This window comes from Muscardinus avellanarius, assembly GCF_963383645.1.
Source record: "Muscardinus avellanarius genome assembly, chromosome: 21".
Taxonomy (NCBI): Eukaryota; Metazoa; Chordata; class Mammalia; order Rodentia; family Gliridae; genus Muscardinus; species Muscardinus avellanarius.
In genome coordinates this window covers 2,717,073-2,742,294 of record NC_137807.1, presented here as the reverse complement: position 1 = coordinate 2,742,294, position 25,222 = coordinate 2,717,073, and the positions used below count along the sequence as shown (strand labels likewise).

The window sequence follows — 25,222 nt, the reverse complement described above, 5'->3', positions numbered from 1 at the left end:
GGCCGGCCGGCCCCGCCGCCCGCCCTCCCCGCGCCCGCGCCAGGCCGGCCGCCGCGCCAGGCCGCGCGCCCCGGGGGCTCCGCTCCCCGCCGCCGCCCCCGGCCCCGGAGACACGCGAACGGCGCGGCCGGGCCGCGGAACTCACTCCGAGTGCGGGCTGCGAGCGCCCACCGCCCGCCCGCCCGCGGCCGCCGCCACCTCACAGGTGCGCCTCCGAGCCGCGCGCCGCGCACACCCAGACGCCTCCGGGGGACGGCGCGTGCGCACGCGCGAGGCCGGCCGCCCCCCCACCCCCGCAGCCGGGCGCACGCAGGCGCGCCGCGCCGCCGCGCCCCACTGCGCACGCGCGCGCGCCGCGCCCCGCCCCGCGTTACCCAGGGCAACCGCAGTGCGGCCGCACCTGAGCAGTGCGCCTGCGTCCCACCCGCCAGGCCCTCCCGCCCTCCCTCCTCCCTCCCTCTCCTGCGCGCCCCCGCCCCGCCAGAGCTCCGGGGAGCGGGGCGTCGCCCCCTCCCCGCCGAGTGAGTATCGATCGGCCGCCGCCCCTCCGGCGCTCACCGCCGCCGCGCCGGCGCCTCGCCGCCCTTGCTCCCGCCGCCGGCTCAGCGCGGCCGGGCCCCGGCGCGCCGCTCCCAGCGTGCACCGCGGGCGCTCGCCGGCCCCGGGCGGCGCCGACCTCCCCGCCCGCCGCGGCCCCGAGCGCCGCCCGAGCAGCAGGTGAGGCGGAGCCCGGCGCCGGCCTGCCCCGCTGGCTCCCGGCGGCGCGGCGGGCGGCGCGGGGACCCCTGGCGGGCAGGCGGCGCTGGACACCCGGGCTGGGGAGGAGGACCGGCCGCGCGCGGGCCCGGGAGCCGCACTGCAGGTGCACCGGGCCGGCGGCCGGGATGCTGGGAGGAGCCCGCGCCCGGCCGAGCGCCTCTGTCCGCCCTCTGGACGCTAGAGACCTTCCCCGCTAAGCGGCCTCGCCGGCGCCTCGGTAGCCTCCGCTGTAAGTACTCCCGCCTCGCCGCCCCGTGCCCCTGGCCAGCCTTCCAGGTGAGCTCTGGTTTTAGCCGAAACCACGACGCGCCTGCGACTCCCGAAGCGGAGCCTCGTCTGCAGGGGCGCCCCAGACTTGGCTGCGAGCCGCGGGCCGCGCCCCCAGCTCAGGCTAGGTTCTGGTAGCTCGCCTTCCGCCGCTGACCCGCTCTGTGTCGCGTCCAGCCGGCCGAGTTAGGTCCGATCCGGTTCCCGAAAGCAGGTGGGGTGGCCTGCGAGCGCACGGAACCGAGCTCCGTAATGTCTGCGGCGCCCGTCGGTTCGATGGCAAAATACGGACTAGCAGGCTGGATGCGCCGCCGCCTTTGTGGCTACCCATCTCCAGAAACCTGTACGAGTGTGAAAGCCGGAGCCGTCGTTTAAAAAGCTGTCAAGTTTGAGGTCTGTTTAAAGAGCACGGTCACGGTTTTATTAAATGATCTTTGCACAGACAAGGAATTCCTCGCGTTTTCTCGTCATTGAGTTGTAAGGAGATGCTCCTATTTTAAAGTGTTTCCCCCCCTCAGAGATGTTTCGAGATTGTGTTTCTTTTAGCGGACTGAATGTTACACGTCTGGAAGAAGGCATTTAAGACTTGTTATTGTGTATGTACTTGTATGCATATGTACCTATACACTTCGGAAAGCCCTTACTTTGAATTGCTTCTCTGCAACATAATTACTCAGTAAGTTTAAAGAACAGGGTGATTATGTGTGCCAAATGTTTATTGTAACACGTTTAAATGTATCAGTCTAACAAATAGTTATAGTGGGGTTTTTTTTGGAAATTAGATATTTTTATTGTTGCCTCGAGAAACAGAGGTATCCTTTTAACAGCTGGGCGTGGTGGCATTCACTAGTAATCCGGGTACTTGAGATGCTGAGACCGGAGGATCCCAGGTTTGTAGCCAGCCTACAGAATCAGGAGATCCTGATTCCAAACAAAAATTAAAATAGGACCAGGGGACCAGGGCGTGGTGGCGCACCCTTGTAATCTGATACCTGGGAGGCAGGGACAGGAGGATTGCAGATTCCAGACAGCTACTTATGGGCCCTCTGCAACTTAGTAAGACCTTGTTTCAAAATAAATAAATAATAAATAAATAATAAATAAATAAAAAATAGGGCTGGGGGTATAGCCCAGAGGTAGACTGCTCCTGGGTTCCATCTCCAGTACAGAAAAAAAAAAAAAAAAAAAAAAAAAAACTAGGGCCAGGATTGTAGCTCAGAGGTGGAATGTTCCTGGGTTCAATTCCTAGCAGTACACACACGTAACCTTTTGTTTATAACAGATTGCTCATCTTTGGCTTCTTAACTCTTGTCTTTCATAGATTGGAAAATTGATTTTAACATCATTACCTAATTGCCGGGATGCACTTGCAGCGATACTGATGTTAATTAGAGTGTTGATGCTCTTAGCAAATACTTACAAAGCGTTTTCTCATTTCTGGCAAGAAAAGGCATGGATCCTTTTCTCTCTGTAACAAGGTCAACCATAAATAGACCCTATCACATCATGGGCACACGTGTCTATTAGCCAGGATTAATTATATATTCGGAGTGGCATTTCCTTCGAGGGCAGTGACCAGGGCCTTTCTATGCCCCCACACACCAAAGCTGTAGTGAGTGAGTGAGCCAGAAGGAAGCGGCGGGCCAGTTAGGTGGGGTCCAGCCTGGAGCAGCAGCGCTCACCTCTCCGGCTCTGAGGTTTCCTTCAGGCTGCAGAAAGCTTTGGGCCGGGAAGTGACTGCATCCTGACCCTCCTCGGCTGGTCCAGGCCCGTCAGGCAGCAAAGGGGTCGGAATTCCCGAGTACAGAAGGAGACGCGTACTAGTTACGGGGAGACAGAGTTCCACTGAAGTCACGGGGAAAGTTGTGTATAATTAGAACACCCGGCAGTAAAAAAAAGGGGCTTCCCCTCCCCGGGGCTCTAAGAAGCTGGTTCTGCCCTTAGCAAGACTTTTTTTTCGTACTAGGAATGGAACCCAGTGGCACTCTAACTCCAAGCTACACCCCCAGCCCTATTTTTTTATTCTTTATTTTGAAACAGGGTCTCACTGAGTTGCAGAGGGTATCAGTAAGTGGTTGAGGCTGTCCGTGAACTGCGATCCTCCTGTCTCATTCTCCCGTTTTTTTGGGGGGAGTGGTACTGAGGATGGAATCCATGGGCCTTCTACCTCCCAGCTACAACCTCAGCCCTAAGTTGTATTCTTTATTTTGAAGCAGGGTCTCACTAATTGCGAGGGCCCCAAGTAGCTGAGGCTGGTTGTGAATCTGTGATCCTCCTGCCTCGTCTTCCCAAGTACTGGGATTGAAAGCATGCGCACCCCTCCCCGCTAAAAAGTCTTTTAAGATAACTGTGTAGCCTGTGTGGTGGCACAGGCTTGTAATCTCAGTACTTGAGAGGCAGAGACAGGAGGATCACAGGTTTGTGGCCAGCCTCGGTTACTTAGTAAGGCCTTCTGCAACTTAGTGAGAGCCTGTTTCAAAATAAAGAATTAAAAAAAAATAGGGCTGGGTGTATAGCTCAGAGGTAGAATGCTTTGGGTTCGATCCCAGTACTGCAAACAAAACAGAAAAAAGAGGGCTGAGAGTGTATCTCGGAGGTGGAATGCCCCTGGGTTCCATCCCCAGTACTGGGAAAAAAATGATTGGTGCATTGTTGTCGCACAAGATGGTAGAGGATTACGTGCACACAGCTCTCATTTAGCTATCCCCAGTTCCCACCCCATTCCCTCCCCCGTTAAAAGACTCCTTAGTTATGTTTTGTATTTCTTTTCCTTATCTTCTACAATAAACATTAAATCAAGACAGGAATTGCCTTTTCTAGGAAAGCAAGCAGAGGAGTCCTTTTTTAAAAAAAACCTCTTTAAAAATTCAGTGATGTCAGTTATTCTTTTGAGTCAGCAAGTTGATAGAAGGTCCAGAGGGTTTTTTCCCCATAGCTGAGAGTATTTTTTTTTTTAAAGATATGGATCAAGAGATGCTTCTTGTGCTTGCTCCGCATTTTACTTTATTACTCAAACATGAGCCAAGTGTCACAGCAAAAAAAAGTCCAGTCATCCCCAGCAGAGTGAGCCGCAGGGTCTCAGCATCTGCCAGCCGCGGGAGGTAAGAGAGGAGGAGGTGGGGTCACTGCGACCTGAAAAGAAGGCCGGCTGGAGCGGAGGCAGCCCGGGAGTTCTGCCGGGCTGGAGCGAGGCTGGGAGGCTCCAGGCGGCCAAGGGCGGAGCCGGGTGTCCTGAGCCCCGAATCCAGTGGGTCTGGCAGGGTGGCCGGTGGGGAGATCATCGCCCCGCCTGAGCCCAGGAAGAAGTAGGAGAAGGAAGCCATTGGGAACTGCTGCGCCCGTGTCCTGCATTATGTAAACCCCTTTGGACAACAGCTCCTCTCCTCCTTTAGCCCGTGCGTGTTTCCCACACGCAGGGGTGCCCGCCGGCCATCACTACATTTGGGTGTGATGTGATCACCAGCAAAGGTGATCCAGGTTTGTTTGAATAAGGAATGCCTCGGCTATTTGTATTGTATGCGTGAAAAGAAAAGACAGGAATATCAAGTTTTCTGGCCAGTCCAAAAAAACTTACAAGTATTTATTCCTTCAGTAAAAAAAAAAAAATCACACATGCTATTTGTTTTTTTGGGGGAAGGGTTACTAAGGATTGAACCCAGAGATGGTCTACCTCTAAGCTACACCCCAGCCTTATTTTTTACTTTGAGACAGGGTCTCATTAAGTTGCTTAGGGTTACGCCGGGCGTGGTGGTGCACGCTTTGTAATCCCTGCACTTGGGAGGCTGAGACAGGAGGATCACACAGGTTCGAAGCCAGCCTCAGCTACTTACTGAGGCTCTCAGCAACTTAGTGAGACCCTGTTTCCAAATAAAGTATAAAATAGGTCTGGGAGTATAGCCCGGAGGTAGAAAGCCTCTGGGTTCCACCCCAGTACCACCAAAAAAAAAAAAAAAAAAAAAAGTTGCTTAGGGGCTCACTAAGTTTCTGAGGCTGGCCTTGAACCTGTGATCTGCCTGTCTCAGCCTCCCTAGCAATGGGACCACAGGCGTGCCCCACCATACTGGGCTCCATAGATGCTGATTAATTTTTTATTGCAGTACTGGAGATGGAGTCCAGGGGCATTTGACTTCCAAGCTATACCCCCAGCCCTATTTTTTATTCTTTATTTTGAAACAGGGTCTCACTGAGTTGCAAAGAGCCTCACTAAGTAGCTGAGGCTGTCGGGGAACCGAGATCTTCCTGTCTCAGCCTCCCAAATACCAAGATTATAGGCGTGTGTCACCACGCTTGGCTCAAATGCTACTTTAAATATTACCAGGACAACAAATGGTCGAGTAAGTCCAATTAGAAAGTAGCCATTTTAGAGTCTAACGATTACACTTTAAAGCTTCTAGCCCCAAACTGCAAAGTTACCACACAAGGGTTTTATTGTTTGTTTTTTTTTCTGTTTTGTTTGCAGTACTGGGATCGAACCCAAAGCATTCTACCTCTGAGCTATACACCCAGCCCTGTTTTTTTTTTTTTTTAATTCTTTATTTTGAAACAGGCTCTCACTAAGTTGCAGAAGGCCTTACTAAGTAACCGAGGCTGGCCACAAACCTGTGATCCTCCTGTCTCTGCCTCTCAAGTACTGAGATTACAAGCCTGTGCCACCACACAGGCTACACAGTTATCTTAAAAGACTTTTTAGCGGGGAGGGGTGCGCATGCTTTCAATCCCAGTACTTGGGAAGAAGAGGCAGGAGGATCACAGATTCACAACCAGCCTCAGCTACTTGGGGCCCTCGCAATTAGTGAGACCCTGCTTCAAAATAAAGAATACAACTTAGGGCTGAGGTTGTAGCTGGGAGGTAGAAGGCCCATGGATTCCATCCTCAGTACCACTCCCCCCAAAAAACGACTTGTTAATGAGAAAACTTGGTATTTTAATGCAAATCACCCTGGAGAGTGGGCTGAGTGATATTCCTGATTATTCCCAATTTGCCATTTCTGCTTTAGGAAGGGAGGCGTCTGCTGCCCTCAGCCGCAGGGGAGAGGAAACACTCTTTCTCCTTGAGGCGGAGACCCTTCCTCTGGCTGAGTCTTAGGACTGAGCCTTGGAGTTCCTGGGCTGGCGGCAGGGGAGCCAGCCTAGATCTGGGTGTTTCAGCGATGGCAAAAAGTGGGTAATAAACACCCAGGGTTCTGCACCAGCCCCTTACCCTTTGCAGAGTCCTCATTCTGCTCGGGGTGACAGGTGGGAGACTTTGTGAGGCCTCTCACGGGTATGGTTTCTACGCATCTTAGGAGTCTTCCGGGCAGTCCTGGGTCAGCCTTTATGTTACCAAACAGGCATGTGAAAACCGTTCTTCTTGTTTGAATAAAAACAAATCTGAATATACTTACAAATGCCTCCCCCCCAAGCAGCTCTTTGTCCGAATAGCCCCCCCACGAGACCAGGAGGGTGAGCCTCCAAGGCCTGCGAGCTGCGTGGGGAGCCTGGAAGCTCCTTCCTAGTTAGCCCTGCCATCCCTGCCCACCTGTGCCCCCCCCACCTTGGGCACAGAGCAAGGCGTGAAAATGGCACCCTTTGGAGCTGTGGGGGAATCCAGTGCCAGTCAGGTGGCAGACGCCGGCCAGTTGTCAGAGGCCCCTTTTCCACGTGGACCTGGCAAGGGGCAAGGACATCAGGAGACAGCTGTCCTTGGGGCTGGCTGGCCCGAGGCGGGTGACCAGCCATGGATGGCCCCGACCGACTGCAGTCCTCACCAAGGGAAGTGTGCTGACAAAATGGCCCCCACACGGGCGGCACGGAGCAAGGCGCCCACGGGGTAGAGGGCGGTGGCCCAAAAGGCGAGGCTCCTCTGCGTGGAGCATAGATCCCGTGGAGCATAGATCCCCTCCAGGCCAGCTCTGCCTCCTGGGAGCCACTAGCACCCCTCCAGGACATGTGACGCTTGTTGACTCCGCACAGCCCTCCACACAGGGAGTCACACCAAAAGCTCTAGCTAAATGACAACATGTTATTTAGATATTTCAGTTTGTAGTTTTTAAATGTTATCAAGCATATGTCAACTCTTGCCATCCTAAGTTCAGCTTAAAAAGCATGTCTTCATCCAGGCGTGGTGGCGCACGCTTGTAATCCCAGCATTCGGGAGGCTGAGACAGGAGGATAGAGGTTCACGGCCAGCCTCAGCTACTTACTGAGGCCCCCTGCAACTCAGTGAGACCCTGTTTCAAAATAAAGACCAAAGTAGGGCTGGGGGTGTAACTCAGAGGTAGAATGCCCCTGGGTTCCATCTCCTGTACTGCAAAAAAAAAAAAAAAAAAAAAAGTCTTAAAAAAGACCCAACAAGAGCCAGGTGTGGTGGCGCACGCTTGTAATCCCAGCATTTGGGAGGCTGAGACCAGAGGATCGTGGTTCGCAGATAGCCTCAGCTACTTAGTGAGACCCTACTTCAAAATAAAGAATAAAAAAACATAAGGTAGGGAGTGTAGCTTGGAGGTTGAATGCCCCCGGGTTCCATCCCCAGTACTGCCAAAAAAAAAAAAAAAAAAAAAAAAAGACCCAACATGCCAGACGGGGTGATGCACCTGTCATCCCAGTACTTGGGAGGCTGAAACAGGAGGATTGCCGGTTCAAGGACCTCAGCAACTTAGAGCCTTCACATCTTTTTTTTTTTTTTTTGGTGGTACTGGGGTTCCTGGAAGCCCTTCTACCTCCGGGCTACACTCCCAGACCTATTTATTTTACATTTTTTATTTGGAAACAGGGTCTCCTAAGCCAGTGTGCGCAGCTGGCTTTGAACCTGCGCGATCCTCCTGTCTCTGCCTCCCAAGCGCGGGGATTACAAGCGTGCGCCACGCCCGGCGAGCCTTCACATCTTAGTGAGAACCTGTTTCAAGACAAAAACAAAATGGGCTGGGGATAGAACTTGGGGGTAGAATGCTAAGGCCAGTCCCCAGGACCCCCACGAGAGTACATGGAGAGGAATCTCACTGTTGGTATTAAGCACTGACAGAGAAATACAGCACCTTAAAACATGACTCAACTAACGGGGAGTAGCTGCGTAGGTTTTCAGAGTATGTAATGTCTGAGATTTTTTGTAAAAGGCAGTTTTCAAAGGTGGAGGTTCAGCTCACAGGAGTTGTGTTTGAATTTACCTACTCTGAATGACCATGCCGGCGATCTATTTATTTATTCGCCAGTTTGTTTTATAAGCGTAAGAAGTGTAGGAAGTTCCTGTTGGCTTATCCTTTGTGAATAAGCACAACTTTTTGTATGGATTGGTATTTGGGGGTCGTCCGTCCTCCCCGCCTCAGCTCCGCGGGCGGGCGGCTTCTGTGTGATCACTGGTGTGTTCCCGGTGTCCCCTCGGGCCCAGGCCGAGATGCTCAGAGAGCGCGGCTTGGCTTTACTGAGACAGTGGACTGTCCGTATTGCCTCTCAGAGGGACTCCAGAGCCACGGACTAGGATTCACCTTAAGAGGACTAAAAAGAGGTTAATAATTTCTTTTGCCGTCTTCTACATTACCCGGGAGCACCCTCATTCCTAGTACAGAAGGGTTTTCTTTCTCCCTTCCCTCTGCTTTTTTTTTGTTTTTTTGTGTGGTAATGGGGATGGAACCCAGGGACATTCTACCTCTGAGTTCACCCCCAGCCCAATTTTCTGTTTGTTATTTTGAAATAGGGTCTCACTAAGTTACTGAGGACCTCGCTAAGTGGTAGCCGAGGCTGGCCTTGAACCTGTGATCCCCCTGTCTCAGCCTCCCAAATGCTAGTATTCCAAGGATGCACCGCCATGCCCGGCCAGCCCCGTTTTGTCGTTTTAACTGTTGGTAAGAGCCTCACTAGCTGACACTGTACTCGACTCTGCGATCCTCCTGTCTCAGCTGTCCACGCACTGGGATTACAGGTGTGTACCACCATGCCCGGCTTCCTTTTCTTAAAGATAGGTAGCTTTGCCGGGCGTGGTGGCACACGCTTGTAATCCCCGCGCTTGGGAGGCGGAGACAGGAGGATCGCGCAGGTTCGAAGCCAGCCGTGCTGGCATAAGAGACCCTGTTTCAAAAATATAAAATAGGTCTGGGAGTGTAGCCCGGAGGAGGAAGGGCTTCCAGGAACCCCAGTACCACCAAAAAAAAAAAAAAAAAAATAGGTAGCTTTGTGACTTGGGTCTTTAAGTTTTACTTTTCAACTTGAATATTATAACTTAAGCAATAGTCTTTACTTTGAAAATGACCTTTCCAAGTAGAAAACAACTTTAAGACTTAGTAGGTCAACACTAATTTCTTGAACTTCTCTCTTTTATTTGTGTAAATTACAAACCTGAAATTATGGCTCTTCCTTGTAAGCAGGGTTTCCCAGAGACCCGGAAGCCTGTGCTTCAGTGCTTCCAAGCCTGGGAAGCTTTCCTTAAGGTGCTACTAATATGCAAAATATTAGGAATTTGGGGGCATAATTTCATTTCTTGAGACTCTTTAAAATTTTTTGAAAGTTTATGATGAGTGATCGCCTTAACAACTGGAATCCCCCTGTATTTAAGCCGTGTTGAAGCCTTTAAGCATGTTACATGGTGACTCACCCCATCCAGATTGGGAGCACTCCCACGGAATTGCCCACCTGGGGACTCACCCCGTCCAGATGGGAGCACTCCCACAGAATTGCCCACCTGGGGACTCACCCCGTCCAGATGGGAGCACTCCCACGGAATTGCCCACCTGGGTGATCTCAGTGGCTCCGCTCCAGAAAGGCGCACCTTTGCCGGGCGTGGTGGTGCACGCTCGTCATCCCAGCATTCGGGAGGCTGAGACCAGGGGATTGCGGTTTGTGGACAGACTCAGCTACTTAGTGAGGCCTCCGCAACTTAGACCCTGTTTCAAAATAAAGAGTAAAAAATAGGGCAGAGGGTGTAGCTCAGAGGTCAAATGCCTCTAGGTTCCAGCCCCAAACCCGGAAAAAAAAAAAAAGGCACACCTTTGAAAAACCATAATCCTGGTCCTCACTCGGGATTCCAGAACCCTCTTGCACGCACCCACTTCATTTCTCCATCTGCTCTAGTGTCTATCCAGGCAAAACAAAATCTCTATCAGAAAGTGGGGAGGGGATTCTTGAAGTTGTAGTCAGCTTGGAGTTGATGTGCAGCCTTTCCTAGCAAGGGCGATGCTGAGGAGGAGGAGAAGCAGGAGGAGGAGGAGGAGAAGCAGGAGGAGGAGCAGGGCTGGCTGTCTTGGTGCCCGCGCCTGCCCCCCAAGGGGCTCGGCCTTGAGGGCACTCCTGGCGTCCTGTGGCCTTTCCTCTCATGGCTCCTTTTTCTCCAGGATCAGGAGCTGTTTTATGGAGGAGGCTAAGAGTCAGGGCCTGGCCTCGCCCCCCTCAAGCTGTGCACACCCACGGTTGACCAGGAAACCCAGGAGGGCAAGAGGAAGGGACCTCACTCTAGGTAGCTCCGGCTCAGGCTTCTCAGCCGCAGCGCAGGGCTCCTGGGGGCTGCCTGCCTGTGCACACGAGGTGCTGAGCAGCCCCCCGTGTCTCCCCTACGCAGTCACCCTGCCGAGATCAGAGGCACCTGGAGGAGGGGGTTCCCCACGCCTCCCGTAATTCTGCTGACAGTTGTCTCAAATGAGGAAATGTTTATGATAATGCTTCGGGTTTGGGAAGAAAGGCCACCGTACCTTGCATCAGCCATAAAACAATGATCACGCAGACCGTGTGAGGCAAGTAATACTCATCGCGGAGACGGCTGCGCCCGCCGAGCAGGCACAGGCAGCAGAAGCCTGACCCTTGCGGAGCCCCATGCCGGCCACTTGGGCTCCCGCCTTCCTTTCCACGCCCCACCCCGTCCAGCCACCAGCCACAGGAAAAAGACCAGGCCCAACTGTGTCTAAATGAAGGATTTGTCGCCATAGACGCTTGTTCTGAGCTCGTGTGTGGAGAGGAATCTCCAGCCCCTCTTGCAGCTGCAAGAAAACCTTCAAAGTCTCTGCGTCTTCAAGAAAGAGATGCATCCTAACATTGTACTATTAAGACGATACGTTGCCAAGGGGGACAACCAGTTAAAAAGGGTGAAGTTTCAGAAGCTGATGGTTACGTTTGAAAGGATCCCGCGATCGGCTCTAAAGCCGGGGTTTGGCCTGAGTGGGGGCACGGTTGACGGTTCTACGCGTGTTTCTACACAGAACGGCTCGCAAGCTGCTGGTTCTTTAACACAGCCCGCCTCCAGCCGGGATGCTGTCGGCTCCCTGCGGCTCGAGGAGAACAGCTCTCTTATTCTGAGGTTTTTTTTCATAAGCAGCGCACTCATGATAAACACCAGAATCCCATTACCACAAAAGCAGATCACGTGAGGGCTCGCCACTTCGAGCACCAGCAAGGAAAGGCCGAGAAGCACTTTTAGGAAGCGAACCCGGAGCTGCGCTGCCCTGGGGACGCGCCTGTTCTACGTGCCAGTGGGTGGCAGCAGCTCGCTGCACCAGGACACGCGTGTCCTTCAGAGCTGGGCCCCAAGGCTCAGCTTGGTTTGGGAAGACTCCCAGCCAGCCGCTTACCACCTGGGCTTCCGAGAACTTGCTCGAGCCCTCTAAAGCTTGCCTGCTGCTGTGTAAAATAAGGGTAACGACATCTGCCCTCTTGAGGATTGACGTCCACAGCGCACGGCCCGGCAGGTAAGCTGTCCATCCAGGGCCACTGTCCATCGCCCCCCTCCGTGTGCAGTCAAGGACTACGCTCCGGCCTCTGCTGTGCGGAAGCCCACTCCCCCTTTCCTGTCTGTGCAGCTTTCCTGGGCAGCCCTCAGCGTGCAGCTTCAATCTGACTCGAGCCTGTTCATCTAATCTTATTTTCAACCACTCTCCAGAATGTTCTTTCTGGGCCCGATGGCTCAAGGCTCTCACTGTGGCCTCCGAGACTTGCTTCATGTTATAGTAGCCTCATCGGAGCGCCCGCTCCTGACCAGCCCTGCCGTCCTTTCAGGCCCGCAGCCCTCCTCCTCAGAGTACGACCTTTGTCCCTCCTCTGCGACACACAGTCTGAGCTTCCTCCAGGCCCACTGCTGTAATGGAGCCGGCCCCTGCCTCCGGGCCTCCTGGGTCCAGGAGACCGCGGGGACGTGAGCGTGGGTGCCGTGGCGGGTGCCTCCTCGGCCCGGCTCCCGCGCACCTCAGGAGCATTTAATTATAGGTTGTTTTCTTTGGGCTTTAGTGGCTGAGTCACGCGGCCTCAAGTGCTTGTAAGCACAGAGCTGAGGACACCGCGTGCTAGAGACACACGTTGGCTTCATCTCCAGCCCCGAGGCACAGTGTTAAAAAGAAGACTGATCGATTGCCCAGCCTGTCCCGATGGCCGTAAACATGAGAAGATAAAACAACTTGAGTGGTGATAGGCTCCCGGAGCTGCCAGCGTCTCTGGGCCACTCGCATGGTCCCCGGGCTTGGGCTTCGGGGCCCTTGGAACAGCACGTTTTGAAATTGGACAAGTCATAGTTAGCGTGTGGCATAATTAGCCCTGTTGTGGGAACACGAGGTCAAGAGTCAGCAAAACGAGAAAACCCAACAAAGGGGGAAATGACCAATAGATGCACAGGTGAGCAGCCGTGACCCTGACCGGGGACGGGCGGGTGCGACTTGCACCCCAGGCTTGGAGAAGCCTAGGACAAGGCCTGGCATCCCCGCTCCAGCTGCTCCTCTCCTCCAAGAGCTGATCCATAGCCAGAGAAACACAGCTGTCCTCCTCCTTAATCTTCTCTCTTTGTGCCGTGGTTAAGGTACTAGTGCCGCGTTTCTCTAAGACGATCGCTAGAGTCACTCAGCACAGCACTACCTGCTCCCCACCTCCTCCTCACCCGCCCACCTCCACTGGTGCTTATATGTTCTGGATGTGTTTGGGGGTTTTTCCTTCTCGGTACCAGGCACTGAACCCTGGGGCAGTCTACCTCTGACACACACCCAGCCCTTTTACTTTTGAAATGGGGTCTGGCTAACTTGCTGAGGTCAGCCTCGTACCTGTGATCCTCCTGTCTCGGACTCCCAGGCACCGGGATTCTAGGCACGTGCCGCTGCACCAGCTGGACTGCAGAACTTCTTCCTGGGCAGGTGTTGGGGATTTCTTTTCCCCCCCGAACTTAAAGACCTGGAATCTCCATGCCTGCGCCTTCTCTTGCCCCTGACACAACAAAGTGCGATTGTGAGGAGGAGGAATCTCCCGGGAGTCAGTCAGCAGTGCCGCCAGCAGAGGGGCCTCCTTTACGCTCCACGGCGCGGGTCGCTCGCGGAAGGGCAGTTCTAAAGGAGCGTGCGGTCCACGCGGGGCCGCCGGCTCACTTGATGGACAGCCGAATGTGCGAGGACCTGTGAGTGGAGCGCTGAAGCCGTCCAGGAGAGCCCTCGGAGACGGAGGTCTGGGGAAATGGTAAATGTCTGCCGAAAGGATAAGCTTATCTTCTTGTGCCTGTCCTGGTATTCACTTGAGCTGTGTTGTTCTAAAAAACCAAAATGCTCAATAAAAATGGATCCCCTAGCCGGGCGTGGTGGCGCACACTTGTAATCCCGGCATTCGGGAGGCTGAGACTGAGGATCGTGGTTCGCGGACAGCCTCAGCTACTTAGTGAGGCCCTCTGCAACTCAGTGAGACCTGGTTTCAAAATAAAGAATAAAAAATAGGGCAGGGGGTGTAGCTCGGAGGTCGAATGCCCCTGGGTTCCATCCCCAGACCCGCAGAAGAAAAAAGGTCCCCCTAGCCAGGTGTGATGGCGCACACTTGTAATCCCAGTACTTGGGAGGCTGAGACAGGAGGAGTGCGGTTCGCCAGTCTCAGCTCCTTAGTGAGGCCCTGCACAACACAGTGTGACCCTGTTTCAAAGATAAAAAATAGGGCAGGGGAATAGTGTGCAGGTAGAGTGCCCCGGGTTCCATCCCTAGGACCCCAAAAACAGCAAAGCCAGCTCCCACGGGCGACGACCAGGGTGTGTGGTCATGGCGCGCTGCGGCCTTGGCCCGTCACCGCCGTGCTGGCCGTCTTTGGGCTGCTCTGATGTCTCAGAGGTCTTTAGTCATTTTGTCTGTGGTGTGGGGCTGAACCCAGTTGCTGGGCGCCTGGCTGCGCTGCCGAGGCTGCCGTGACGTGCCCTGCATCTGGGACGGCGCAGCTCTTTTGGCTACATCGCCAAAGTCTCTCTTCCCTGTCACCGGCAGCCTTCTTCTCAGATGCCTGGCGTAGCTAACGCCATTGTCTTAGGGCTAATGAAAGCGTTATTTTACCTTTTATAAGTGATAAGGGAGAAGCACGGCCAGACTGAGATGTCGAGGGCGCCGGTTACTGAACGCCCTGTCCTTCCAAGCCGGCAGGATGGACAGAAGGCGTCAGGTGAGCCGGAGAAGTGGTGGGCCTGGCAGAGCACGCGGAGGTTGAAAGCAAGGGAGACGTATTCTTGACCCAGCGCTGCTGAGAGAGATTTCCTGTTTGATCGGTGTGAAGAGTGAGCCCGGCCTCCGGGGTCGCTGCGCCCTCGTCACCAGCGCAGGCCACATCTGTGCTGGTCGCGGTCACGTTTAGAAATGAAGCCGTGACTAGACATGCCCTGCATGTCTGCCCTTCCGTTAGAGGGAAACAGAGGTAGAAGCGTTTGCACAGGAACTTGTAAGGTTTACGTCCTCAGATTGGTGGCTCGTGGTCAGCCTGGTAAATTAGAAGTGCACAAATAGCATTTCTGCGAAGCTGCAAATGTTTTTGTCTCCAGCTTATGAGACAAGGTCTCCGGGCAATTCCCACAGGGCAGTTATCCTGAGCGCTGCCCAGAAAGAGCAGGGGGGACGCGGGAGAGCGGCCAGGCCGGGCACCGCCACCTCCCGCAGAGCCGCTTCTGTCTGCTTGAACCTGAAGTGCCGGGTTGACAGCGTGGTCAACAAGCCCGGGACTGGACGGCAGCCCCTCCTGGCCCTGAGGCCTGGGGAGGGCCTCTGCCACGGCTGCATCTGTTTTCTGTGAGGCCCAGAGCTGCCAGACAGGTGCCATGTGTTATGTCCATCTTAGCCCGTGCAGCCTGCCTAGACACACCCCGGGCAGCCCACCTTATCCGTGTGTGTGTGTGTGTGTGTGTGTGTTTTGTGCGGTACTGGGGATTGAACCCAGTGGCATTCTACCTCCGAGCACACCCCCAGCCCTATTTTTAACTCTATGTTGAAGTGAGGTCTCACTAAGCTGTGGAGGGCCTAAGTAGCTGAGGCTGGCTGCGAACCTGTGATCCTCCAGTCTCAGCCTCCTAAGTATTGGGATGACACACGTGCGCCACCACGCCCGGCTGCGTGCTTTCTTTATGGGACTTTTCCACTCAGAGCGGTCCAGTCCCTGTCGGTGCACAGACGCTGGACGTGGTCTTTAAGTAGAAGCCCATACGAGAGTGCGGGGACACGACGGAGGAAGGCGTCCCGCAGGCCTCCCACCAGGACCGACTCCCAGGTCCTGCCAGCCTCTCCAGTCACGGCCGCCACAGCCTGACGCCAGCCTGTGCGCTCGGTGTCTCAAGCATCGTTGACGGGCCTGGGAGCTCAGGATAGGAATGCCAGAGACTTCCAGGACGCAGCATGCTGGGGCCGGGAGACCTGAGCGCACACCACTGTCATTTTCTGCGGGTTGTGGGGACACGAACCTGTAGCTTTTGCACAAATTGCATTCCTATTAATTCTTGTTGTTTGTGGCAAATTGATTACAATCCTGGCAATCCCAGATTATCCCGGAATGATATTATGAAGATGTATATTAACACGTTGTTGGTGGGTGCCTAGTGATTAATTTTAGGAGAAGCTCCTTTATAATTTCTCCTATGTCATCTCTATACGTGCATTATCAAAGAAGCTGAAGTAGGACCAAAATAGAATTTTGAGTACGAATCAGCTGGGCGTGGTGGCGCACGCTCGTAATCCCAGCACCCAGGAGGCTAAGCCAGGAGGATCGCGGGAAGGACAGCTCTGTGACGTAGTGTAATCACGTTCCAAAATGAAACAGTGCCGGGGTGTCACTTAGAGGTAGAATGCCCCTGGGTTCAGTACCGTGTAACACGCATACGCAGTCAGCCTTAGTTGGCCATCTAGAGATACACTTAATACTTTAGTATGTATCTTTCTAGGTTTCGTCACTCCTTAAAGGTAAAAAAACGTGATATTATACATACAACTTTTTTAACATTTTTTGTGTGTGGTACTGGAGATTGAACTCAGGGGCATTCTACTTCCGAGCTGCACTCCCAGCCCTATTTTATTTCATCTCAGGGTACTGTTTGTGGTGGGTATCTTACAGAAGATAAGAGTTCTGTGTGTTCTGTTGGTTGGTCGTTCCTCCTGGAGCTTTCCTTTGTCGGCCTTTTGAGACATACCTATTAAGACATCTGCCGCCCAGCCAGAGGACGGGCCAGCACACTGTTCCAGCCGCGGTTTCCATATTTGGGTGAATCTAAATTCGGTTCATTCACTGGCTGAACGCAGCCAGACATCCTGCCGAATGCTATATCCGCAACATCTCATGTCTTCCGTCCCAGGTACTCCGACTGCGCCTCTGGCTATAGAGAGCCAGGTGAGGCTTCGCGGGTTTGCAGCTCGAATGTGGCCACATCACACCCAACATTCTGACTCCCACACCAGGCTCATAGCCACGGCTATCTTTGTTAGGTTAAAAAAAAAATGCTTAGCCAGGCGTGGTGGTACACACTTGTAATCCCAGCATTTGGGAGGCTGAGACAGGAGGATTCAGTTCAAGGAAAGCCTCAGCTACTACTTAGTGAGGTCTTTGCAACTCAGCAAGACCTTTTTTCAGAATAAAAAAAAAAAAATAGGAGCCAGGCGTGGTGGCGCACGCTTGTAATCCCCGCACTTGGGAGGTGGAGACAGGAGGATCGCTCAGGTTCGAAGCCAGCCGCGCGCGCTGGCTTAAGAGACCCTGTTTCCAAATAAAAATATAAAATAGGTCTGGGAGTGTAGCCCGGAGGTAGAAGGGCTTCCAGGGACCCCAGTACCACACACACACACACACACACACACACACACACACACACACACACACAAATAGGGCAGGGTAGAGCCGGGCGTGGTGGCGCACGCTTGTAATCCCCGCGCTTGGGAGGCGGAGACAGGAGGATCGCGCAGGTTCGAAGCCAGCCGTGCTGGCGTAAGAGACCCTGTTTCAGATATATAAAATAGGTCTGGGAGTGTAGCCCGGAGGTAGAAGGGCTTCCAGGAACCCCAGTACCACCAAAAAACACAAAAAAACAAATAGGGCAGGGTGTGTAGCTCAGAGGTCAAATGCCTCTGAGTTCCATCTCCAGATCTGCAAAAAATAAATAAAAACAAATAGGGCTTGGGGTATAGCTCAGAGGCAGAATGTCCCTGGGTTCTATCCCCAGTACTGAAAAAAAAATTATAATGCTTGAAAAATGATCAGTAAACAAGATTTCTGCCTCTTTAGAAGACAGTTGCAAGCTGGGCATGGTGGCGCAGACCTGTAATGTATTGTAGCACTTGAGGAGGCTGAGACAGGAGGATAACAGGTTCGAGGCCAGCCTTGGCAATTTACTGAGGCACTCAGCACCTTAGTGAGACCTTATTTCAGAATGCAAAATAAACCAGGGCTGGGAGCAGCTCAAGGTAGAAAGAAGATCCCTGGGTCCAACTCTCAAAGCCCCACAGTCCTGCTCCTGCATCGCATCCCACATGTGTCTACTCTGAAGGGGTGTGCGGTCTTCACCAAGACCTTTATGGGGTCATTTTCTTACTGCCTACCCTTTTTAGAAAAATATCATTTGTTTTCTTACAGCCCCAACTTTCAGGGATTTTCAAATCACTTGCTCGTTGAATTTCTTAAACACACGTGCAGGTAGGGATAGTCAGGCCCTGCGGCTCAAAACAGGCGTGTGCTCGGCCACCGTGCATTCAGAATAGCACAGCGCTCGCTAAGAGCCGGCGTGAGGGATGCAGTCTTTGGCCTAATTAGCCGCGGGCCGATTTTAGCCCCTTGTAGAGAGCGCTGTGGACCTTTCAAAGGAAGAAGTGGGCTTTCCTGCCCTCCCTCGGGCGCCTCTTCCCAGCTTTCTCCCTCCGCGGCCCCTCCCAGCGAAATGGAGAGGGAGGGCCGACAGAAAACGCGGTCGCTCACATTCCCTCCTCGGAAGGGGCTGGAGTTTCTCCGCGCGTCCATTTCTGTACTTTGATGGTGTTCAGGAAACGCTCCCACAAGACCGAGTAGGCCGCGCGGAGGTGCGTTTATGGCTGCGGTGGCAAGAGAGCTCGCCTTTACTGAGCGCTCGGTGAGCCAGACGGCCCTGGCTCCTGTCAGCGGGCCGAGGCAGCCCTCGGAGCCAGCCCACCGCATGGCACGGCCCTGCCCCGCCCAGCCCAGCCTCCTCACGCTTCTCCACTCTGAGTCGAGCCGGGCAGGTGCGCCTCGGCTCGGCTCCTCTTCCTGAGACAGGCATTGGCAAGCCGACGCCCCTCGCCCGGTGTCTTCCCAGGCCCTGACTCCACCAGGGGAGCCCCTCCGGGAATCCTGCACCCCGCGTCACTGCCGCCCTCGTCTCCTAGCCGCCCTCGTCTCCTAGCCGCCCTCGCCTTCCTGAAGGCAGCGCCTACACTCTAGGACCCTGGAGCAGCGCAGAGATCGCCCACAAGAAGCCCCTAGGTGCCAGGTGCCGATGCTGAGCTGCCTCGGCCCAGGCCCGGCCAGGGAGAGTCAGTGCCTCGGAGGAGACAAGGCGGCGGCTGCGGGAGAGAGCCCGATGCGAATAGGTTATAACTTATTCATGACTAGAACCTAAAATAACCCGCTATAACTAATTCACAGCTCCCACCTGGGCGCTGGGTGCTGTGCTTTCCCATTCTAAAATTATTACCCTATTTCTGAAAGCTTAGTGTTCAGTTAAAAGGTCTGCTTTTGATGGCCCAAGGACAAAGAAACTCCCTATTTCTAAATGGTGAGACCCTTTCCTCCCAAAGATAACCCATTTCTTATAGCGCAAGAAATGTGGCTGCTTTAAAACTCCCTTCTGCTTGCCAGGGCGGTCTGGGAGAGCTGCGCTGCAGTCATGAGTGCGGCGCGCTTCTGGCTCAGCTCTCCACCCTGAGGCAGGGCCAAGCGAGGTGCAGCCGTAATGCAGGGGTTCAGGGGAGGGGAAGGGGCTGGGGGCCGGCGGGGGTCCAAGCCCATGCTGGACAGGCGGCAGCTAGCCAGCACTGAGGCTGGTCCCTAGGCATCCAGGGATGCCGCGGGTCAGAGGTGGGCTCCGGCGAGGACGGCTGGAGACTGGAGAGGGAGGATGAGGTGGCCTTGCCCCTCCCTGCCGGCCTGCGGCTGCTCCTCCCGCTCTGGCTGAGCAGCGCAGCTCCCTGCCTAGCTCGCCTCTTGCTGACTCAGCCCGCAGAGGGCGCCCGCCGCTGGCACGGGAGAGGGAGAGGGTGGGTGTGGTCCCGGGGTGGGGTGGGGGTGGTCCTGGCGGGGGAGGGGGGGCACCTGCCAGGAAGGGATGCGCCTCCTTCTCCTGCGGGCACTGGCTCTCCCAGCTGCCAGAAGGCGCTGCTGGTATTAAAGCTGGACTCTGAGTCTGGGGGTGTCCCGCCTCAGTGTGCTCTCTACGTGGGGTGTGCAGCACGGAGGGCCCGCTCCCCTGCGGCAGTGCCTTCCAGGGGGCACCTCTCCCGGCTGCCTCTCCTCCCGGCCAGGAGGCCCCGGACTTGCTTCCTCTCAGCAGTGTCAGAGCACCCGAGACTTGAGGCCCACAACTCAGTGTCCAGACTTCTGCATGAAATCAGACCTGGCCCTGCCCGAGACTGGCAGCGTCCTCCTGGGGCTGGGCGTGCAGCGCCGGTGCTTGGCTGGGGTTTCTGCTTTTCTGGGCATTTTCCTCTTCCCTCAGAGGACGGTTGAGAACAGATGACCTAAGGGACAGTGCAGCGCTCTGCTTACACGGAAAGATGGCTGTAACTGAAGCCCTTAGGTCATCACTGACGTTAAGAGGGAGGAGCACCGCCTTGGAGGACAGCAGGCCCTTTGTCCTGCGCTGGCAGGGGCGGGGTCAGCGATGTGGCTTCTCCGTGTGAGCCCTGGGGACAGTGGCCGACCTCCTCCCCCGGGGCTGGGTCTCAGAGCCCTCAGAGCCCATCTCTACGGAATTTGGAGCATCTTTTCAGGGCTGAATTTTCTGAATGTGGAAAACATTGTAAACTGCTAGCAAGTTATTGCCCAGTGGATTAGCCTCAGGAGTAGAGTGCGCCGAGGCTCGCCCTTCCCGGCAGTCGGGCCTAGCGCAGGAGCCTGGTCCCTTGGCGTGGGGCCGGGCCCTGGAGTGGACAGTCACCTGGAACCTGACTGTGCTGCCGAGAACAGGGAGCCCAGAAGAGACCGCATCCAGGCCACACTCCCGGTGCTTGAGCAAAGACCCTGATGTTCTGACGGCCCCAGCAACACTTAGAAACAAAACTGGATTGCTCAGGGCCGAAACCCGCAGCCCAGATACCGCATCCAGGCCACACTCCCGGTGCTTGAGCAAAGACCCTGATGTTCTGACAGCCCCAGCAACACTTAGAAACAAAACTGGATTGCTCAGGGCCGAAACCCGCAGCCCAGATCGTCCGTGGCCGGCAGCACCAGCCCTCTGCACAGAAGCGCGCGCTTGCAAGCCCCATCCCTGGCCGACACACGAGATGGGTGGACGCCCAAGCTCGCTCAGCAGCTCATGACTGGGCAGACGCTGTGCCCTGCGCCGTCGCAGTGACCCTCCTGCTCCGTCACCAAAGCGCCGTCTCCTCCGACCCCGCTACAGGGTCTAGCCCTCTGCCGCTCCAGACCATCGCCATCCTCATCTGCGTCTCCCGGGCCCCGCGGCTCAGGGAGCGAGCCCAAGAGGATGTGGAGCACGCACAGCTGGGTGGCCCTGGGCTCCCCTCTGCCCGCTCCCTTCCTGTCGCCTTGGCTGGCTCCAGGTGCCATCCCGAAGGACATGCGGTGGGCACAGGTGCCAGGACCCTGCAGGGAGCCCCGGGGCCAGGCTCGTCACTGAGCTTGGGCGTGGGTGTCTGGCCTGGGTTTGGACACTGCTCCATGGGCAATGGCTGCGGGACCCCAGACTCGTGCACTCACCCCACACCAGGGACACGAAGCTGGTGGGCTCTGCCAGGAGGGGCTGGCGTGGCCCTGAGTGGAGGCCTCAGCCTTGGCCTGGGCCTCCCCGCCAGGCTCCACTGTCGGGCCTCCTAGGCCCCCGGGCTGGTTCAGTGGCAGGTCTGTGTGTCCGCAGGTCACCTAGATGTCAGCATGGCAGCCACAAACCTGGAGAACCAGCTGCACAGCGCGCAGAAGAACCTGCTGTTCCTGCAGCGAGAGCACGCCAGCACGCTCCGGGGTCTGCACGCCGAGATCCGGCGGCTGCAGCAGCACTGCACAGGTGCGCCGCGCCCTCGTGCGGGCTGGTGACGGAGTGCAGCTGCGCCCCGTCGGGCTGTGCGGGGATGGGAGGGAGCGCTGGGAGCCCCCCGCCTCCACCCGGCAGCCCGGGAGCCCCGTCCACCCTCAGAGCGCTCCGGTTTTGAAGCACACTGTCACAGAAGTAACGCCTAACTTTCCTTTCTAGATTTGACGTATGAACTGACACTCAAGAGTTCCGACCAGACAGGTAAGCGCTCCCCTGACACGGCGCTGGTAGCACGTCCCCCGTGATGCCTGCCACACTCGGGAGAGACCTCTGCTCTGAGGGTCACGTGTGGCCAGTTACTGGAGAGGCCCAGACAGGAGGACCGCAGGTTTGAGGACAGCCTCAGCAAGCAGTGAGACTCATCAAACTATGGAGATCCGATTTCAAAATAAAGTAGGGCTGGGGGGGCAGCTGAGAGGCAGTATGCCCTCGGGCTCAATCCCCCGCAGCGCACACGCACGCACACGCACGCACGGCAGGACATTTGCATGGCTCAGCTGTCCGTGGCGGGATGAATGAGTTTGCTTTGTTTTCGTTGGTGTGGATGTAGAGTGTCTGCTGCAAGCTGGGTGTGATCTGCACACCTGTGATCCCAGCACTAGAGAGGCTGAGACAGGAGGATTCCAGATCCAAGGACAGCCTCAGCCAGGAGAGTCTCGGCAACCTAGCAAGACCCTGCTTCAAAATTAAATAAAGTAGGGCCGGGAGGATAGCTTGAGGGTAGAATGCCCTCGGTTCGATCCCCAGTACAAAAAAAAAAAAAAGCTTTGGTATGCTTTTCTGGATTTGCTGATTTCTCTAAATGACCGAGCGTCCCTGTGTAAGTGGGAAATCCACAGGACGTGACTGCGCCTCGTGAGAAAGGGGCGGGGCAGCATGGGCAGCGCGTCCTGAGCTTTGCCCGGCCAGGGACGAGCCGGATCAGTGCTGGCTGGGGCCATCCCGTCGCTCGGCAGCCTGGAGGCTTGCAGCTCCCAGAAACGCCTCCCCAGCCGGAACCCTCGGGCGCAGGGAAGCCCAGGGCTGGCCTGGGAGGCCGGGGGCCGCTTGCCTGTGAGCAGCTCGGAGCGCAGACCTGCGCGGGGCGCACGCCTCTTCCCAACCAGGCTGGCGGCAGTGGTCGCATGGTTGAGCCCCTCCGCAGCCCCGAGGTTTCCTCCCAGGTTACGGGTGAGTTATGTGACCAGATCACACGGGCCCTCCGGAGGCCCCTAGGGAGGCAGGCCCAGGACTTCCGCTGCCCCAGGCCCGCCGGAGAGCAGGACTTGAGCCAAGCTCCGTCCCTGCCGTGATGGGAGCCCTTGGGAGGCGCTGCCCAGGTCCCAGAAGCCGGGTGTCCTCACCAGTGCCTCCCAAGCCAGGCCAGTCCACGGTGGCACCCAGCCCGGGCCAGCTCTGCAGTGCAGGGCTCGGTGACATGGCCGGGTGCACCACGGCCAGTTTGAAAGTGCCCCCCTGGGAGGGGCTGAACTGCGCCCCCTCAGCGCTCCCCAGTCTCCCTAGCCCTAAGATGCTCAGGGCACAGGTGGAGAGTTGGACTCCTGGGTCCCGGCCCGCCGCTGGCGCTGAGGTGGAGGCCGGGACTGCAACGGAAGGAGTGCTGCCGGCCGGGCGCGCGCAGGTTCAGAGCCGCCTCGGCACTGTAACTAGGCTCTCGGGAACCTAGTGACATCCTGCCTCAAAGTTTACAAAGATGGAATAGGGCTGGAGGTGTAGCTCAGAGGTAGGGCGCCCCCGAGCCCAATCCCCAGTAGCACACACACAAATCTGCAGTGACAGTGCTCAGCTGGCCACACGCACGGAGGTGCGATTGTGATGAGGGGCCATGGCTGCCGGCTCCATACATGGAAGACGGAAGCTTCTAGAAAGGCTGGTGGGAGGGTCCGTCACACTGGAGTGAGGTGGTGTGGAGGGCAGAGGGCAGCGCAGCAGGGGTGTCGGAGGGCGAAAGGCCGCTGGAGGCCAGCCCCAAGGGCGCCGCAGTCAGAGCCCCGGCCCTCTCCTCTCCCCGGCACACAGGGGGGCGTCTCTGACCTCCACCCATCTCCAGCCACAGGTGCCCACGGTGCTAGCTCCCACCCGGCTCCCAGGGGCGTTCAGGTGCCCATTGCAGGCCATGGGGAGGCTGTTACCAGGTGTCCCAGCCCCCATCAGCCTGCTGGGGGTGGAACCAGGCTGCTGGGGCAGTTGGGAGTAGGGTGGAGGCCTGGGGAGCAACAGGGGCCGGGGGTCCAGCACAGAGTCCGAAGCCGCTCAGGCCAGCGTCTGGCTAGCAGGGCTCGGCCCGGGCTCTTGCAGGCGCCATCTTGTCGCCCTCCGACCTCTGCAGCTCACTCCACAGTCCAGTGCTCTTAGGCCCAGGGACAGCATTGTGCTCGTGGGTTCTAAGGCCTTTGCTGCCACACGCACACACGCTCTGCCACGCAGGCACCACCCACGGATCCCGCGTGCACGTGCAGACGCAGGGCAGGCGCAGTTGCTGCGGGCTCCAGGGAGTGGGGCTTGGCCAGCCGGGGTGCTCACCACAAAGAGGCGTGAGGGGGGCGCCCGGGGTGCAGGACAGAGGAGCGCACGGGCTGCTACTGTGGGGGCAGGGAGGATGGCCAGGGCCCACAGGGTGGGAGGCCAGCAGGAGGGGTGTGGGTGCTGGGGTCAGGGGAAGAACACAGGGCGGCCTGGTGGGCGCGGCGGCGCAAGGAGCAGAGAGGGCCAGGGGAGCCCGGCACAGGTGCAGGGGCCCGGCCTGGCCTCCCCCAGACGCGAGGAGTCTTCTGACGGTTCGGTTTCAGAACAGTGCTTGGAAGGTAGCAGGCATTGCTAAACACCGAATCCACACGACGCGTTTCGCACACGGCAGCTGAACGCTCCAGGCATCTCCTAACACCCCGAGCCGCAGGGCGGCCCTCTCGGGCCCACTGGACCCTAACGCCGGTGTCACTCTCGCCCTCCTAGGAGACGGGAGCCCCCGGAGCGCGGTGCTGCGGCGGCGCTGCGAGGAGCTGGAGGGCCAGCTGCGGGCCAAGGAGCAGGAGAACAGCGAGCTGCTGCGGGAGCTGGGGCAGAAGGACGCGGCGGTGGCCGTGCTGGAGAGCGCCATCAAGGAGCGGGAGAAGAAGTACCTGGAGGAGCTGAAGGTGAAGAGCCACAAGCTGAGCCTGCTGTCGGCCGAGCTGGAGCAGCGCGCGGGCGCCGTGGCCTACCTCACGGCGCAGCTGCACGCCGCCCGCAAGAGGCTGCTGAGCGCCGGCGGCCCCGACGCCGGGCCCGCGCTGGCCGCCTACAAGCCCGCGCCGCCCAAAGACAAGCTGCCCGAGACGCCGCGCCGCCGCATGAAGAAGAGCCTGTCGGCCCCGCTGCACCCCGAGTTCGAGGAGGTCTACAGGTTTGGGGCCGACAGCCGCAAGCTCCTCCTGCGAGAGCCGGTGGACGCCATGCCCGACCCCACCCCGTTCCTGCTGGCCCGGGAGTCGGCCGAGGCCCAGCTGGTCAAGGAGCGGCCGCTGGTCATCCCGCCCATCGCCCCGGCCCGCGGGCAGCCGCACAAGGCCCACGTGGGCGTGGCGCACCGCATCCACCACGCCAGCCCGCCGCAGGCCCAGCCTGAGGTGGAGACGCTGGCCGTGGACCAGGTCAATGGAGACGAGGCAGCGCGCAAGCACTCAGGGACGGACAGAACTGTGTGACGGCCGCCCGCCCGCGGCCTGTCCTCGCACTGTGAGCGCCGCGCCCCTCCCCTGCCCGAGCATGCCAGCCCTCCTCCCCACGAGGCACCAC

At 57.0% G+C, this 25,222-nt stretch overlaps 1 protein-coding gene across 1 annotated transcript; it reads left to right on the top strand.

Annotated features, from left to right (window-relative positions):
- Positions 1 to 372: 372 nt before the first annotated feature.
- CCDC92 (coiled-coil domain containing 92) lies at positions 373 to 25,131 on the top strand (the record flags this gene model as incomplete). Its single annotated transcript, XM_080717547.1, has 4 exons — positions 373 to 521; positions 21,275 to 21,421; positions 21,608 to 21,649; positions 24,401 to 25,131. Exons 2-4 carry the CDS (start codon positions 21,292 to 21,294, stop codon positions 25,129 to 25,131), a joined length of 903 nt encoding a protein of 300 aa, XP_080573673.1. The 5' UTR covers positions 373 to 521; positions 21,275 to 21,291.
- Between the last annotated feature and the right edge of the window lie 91 nt (positions 25,132 to 25,222).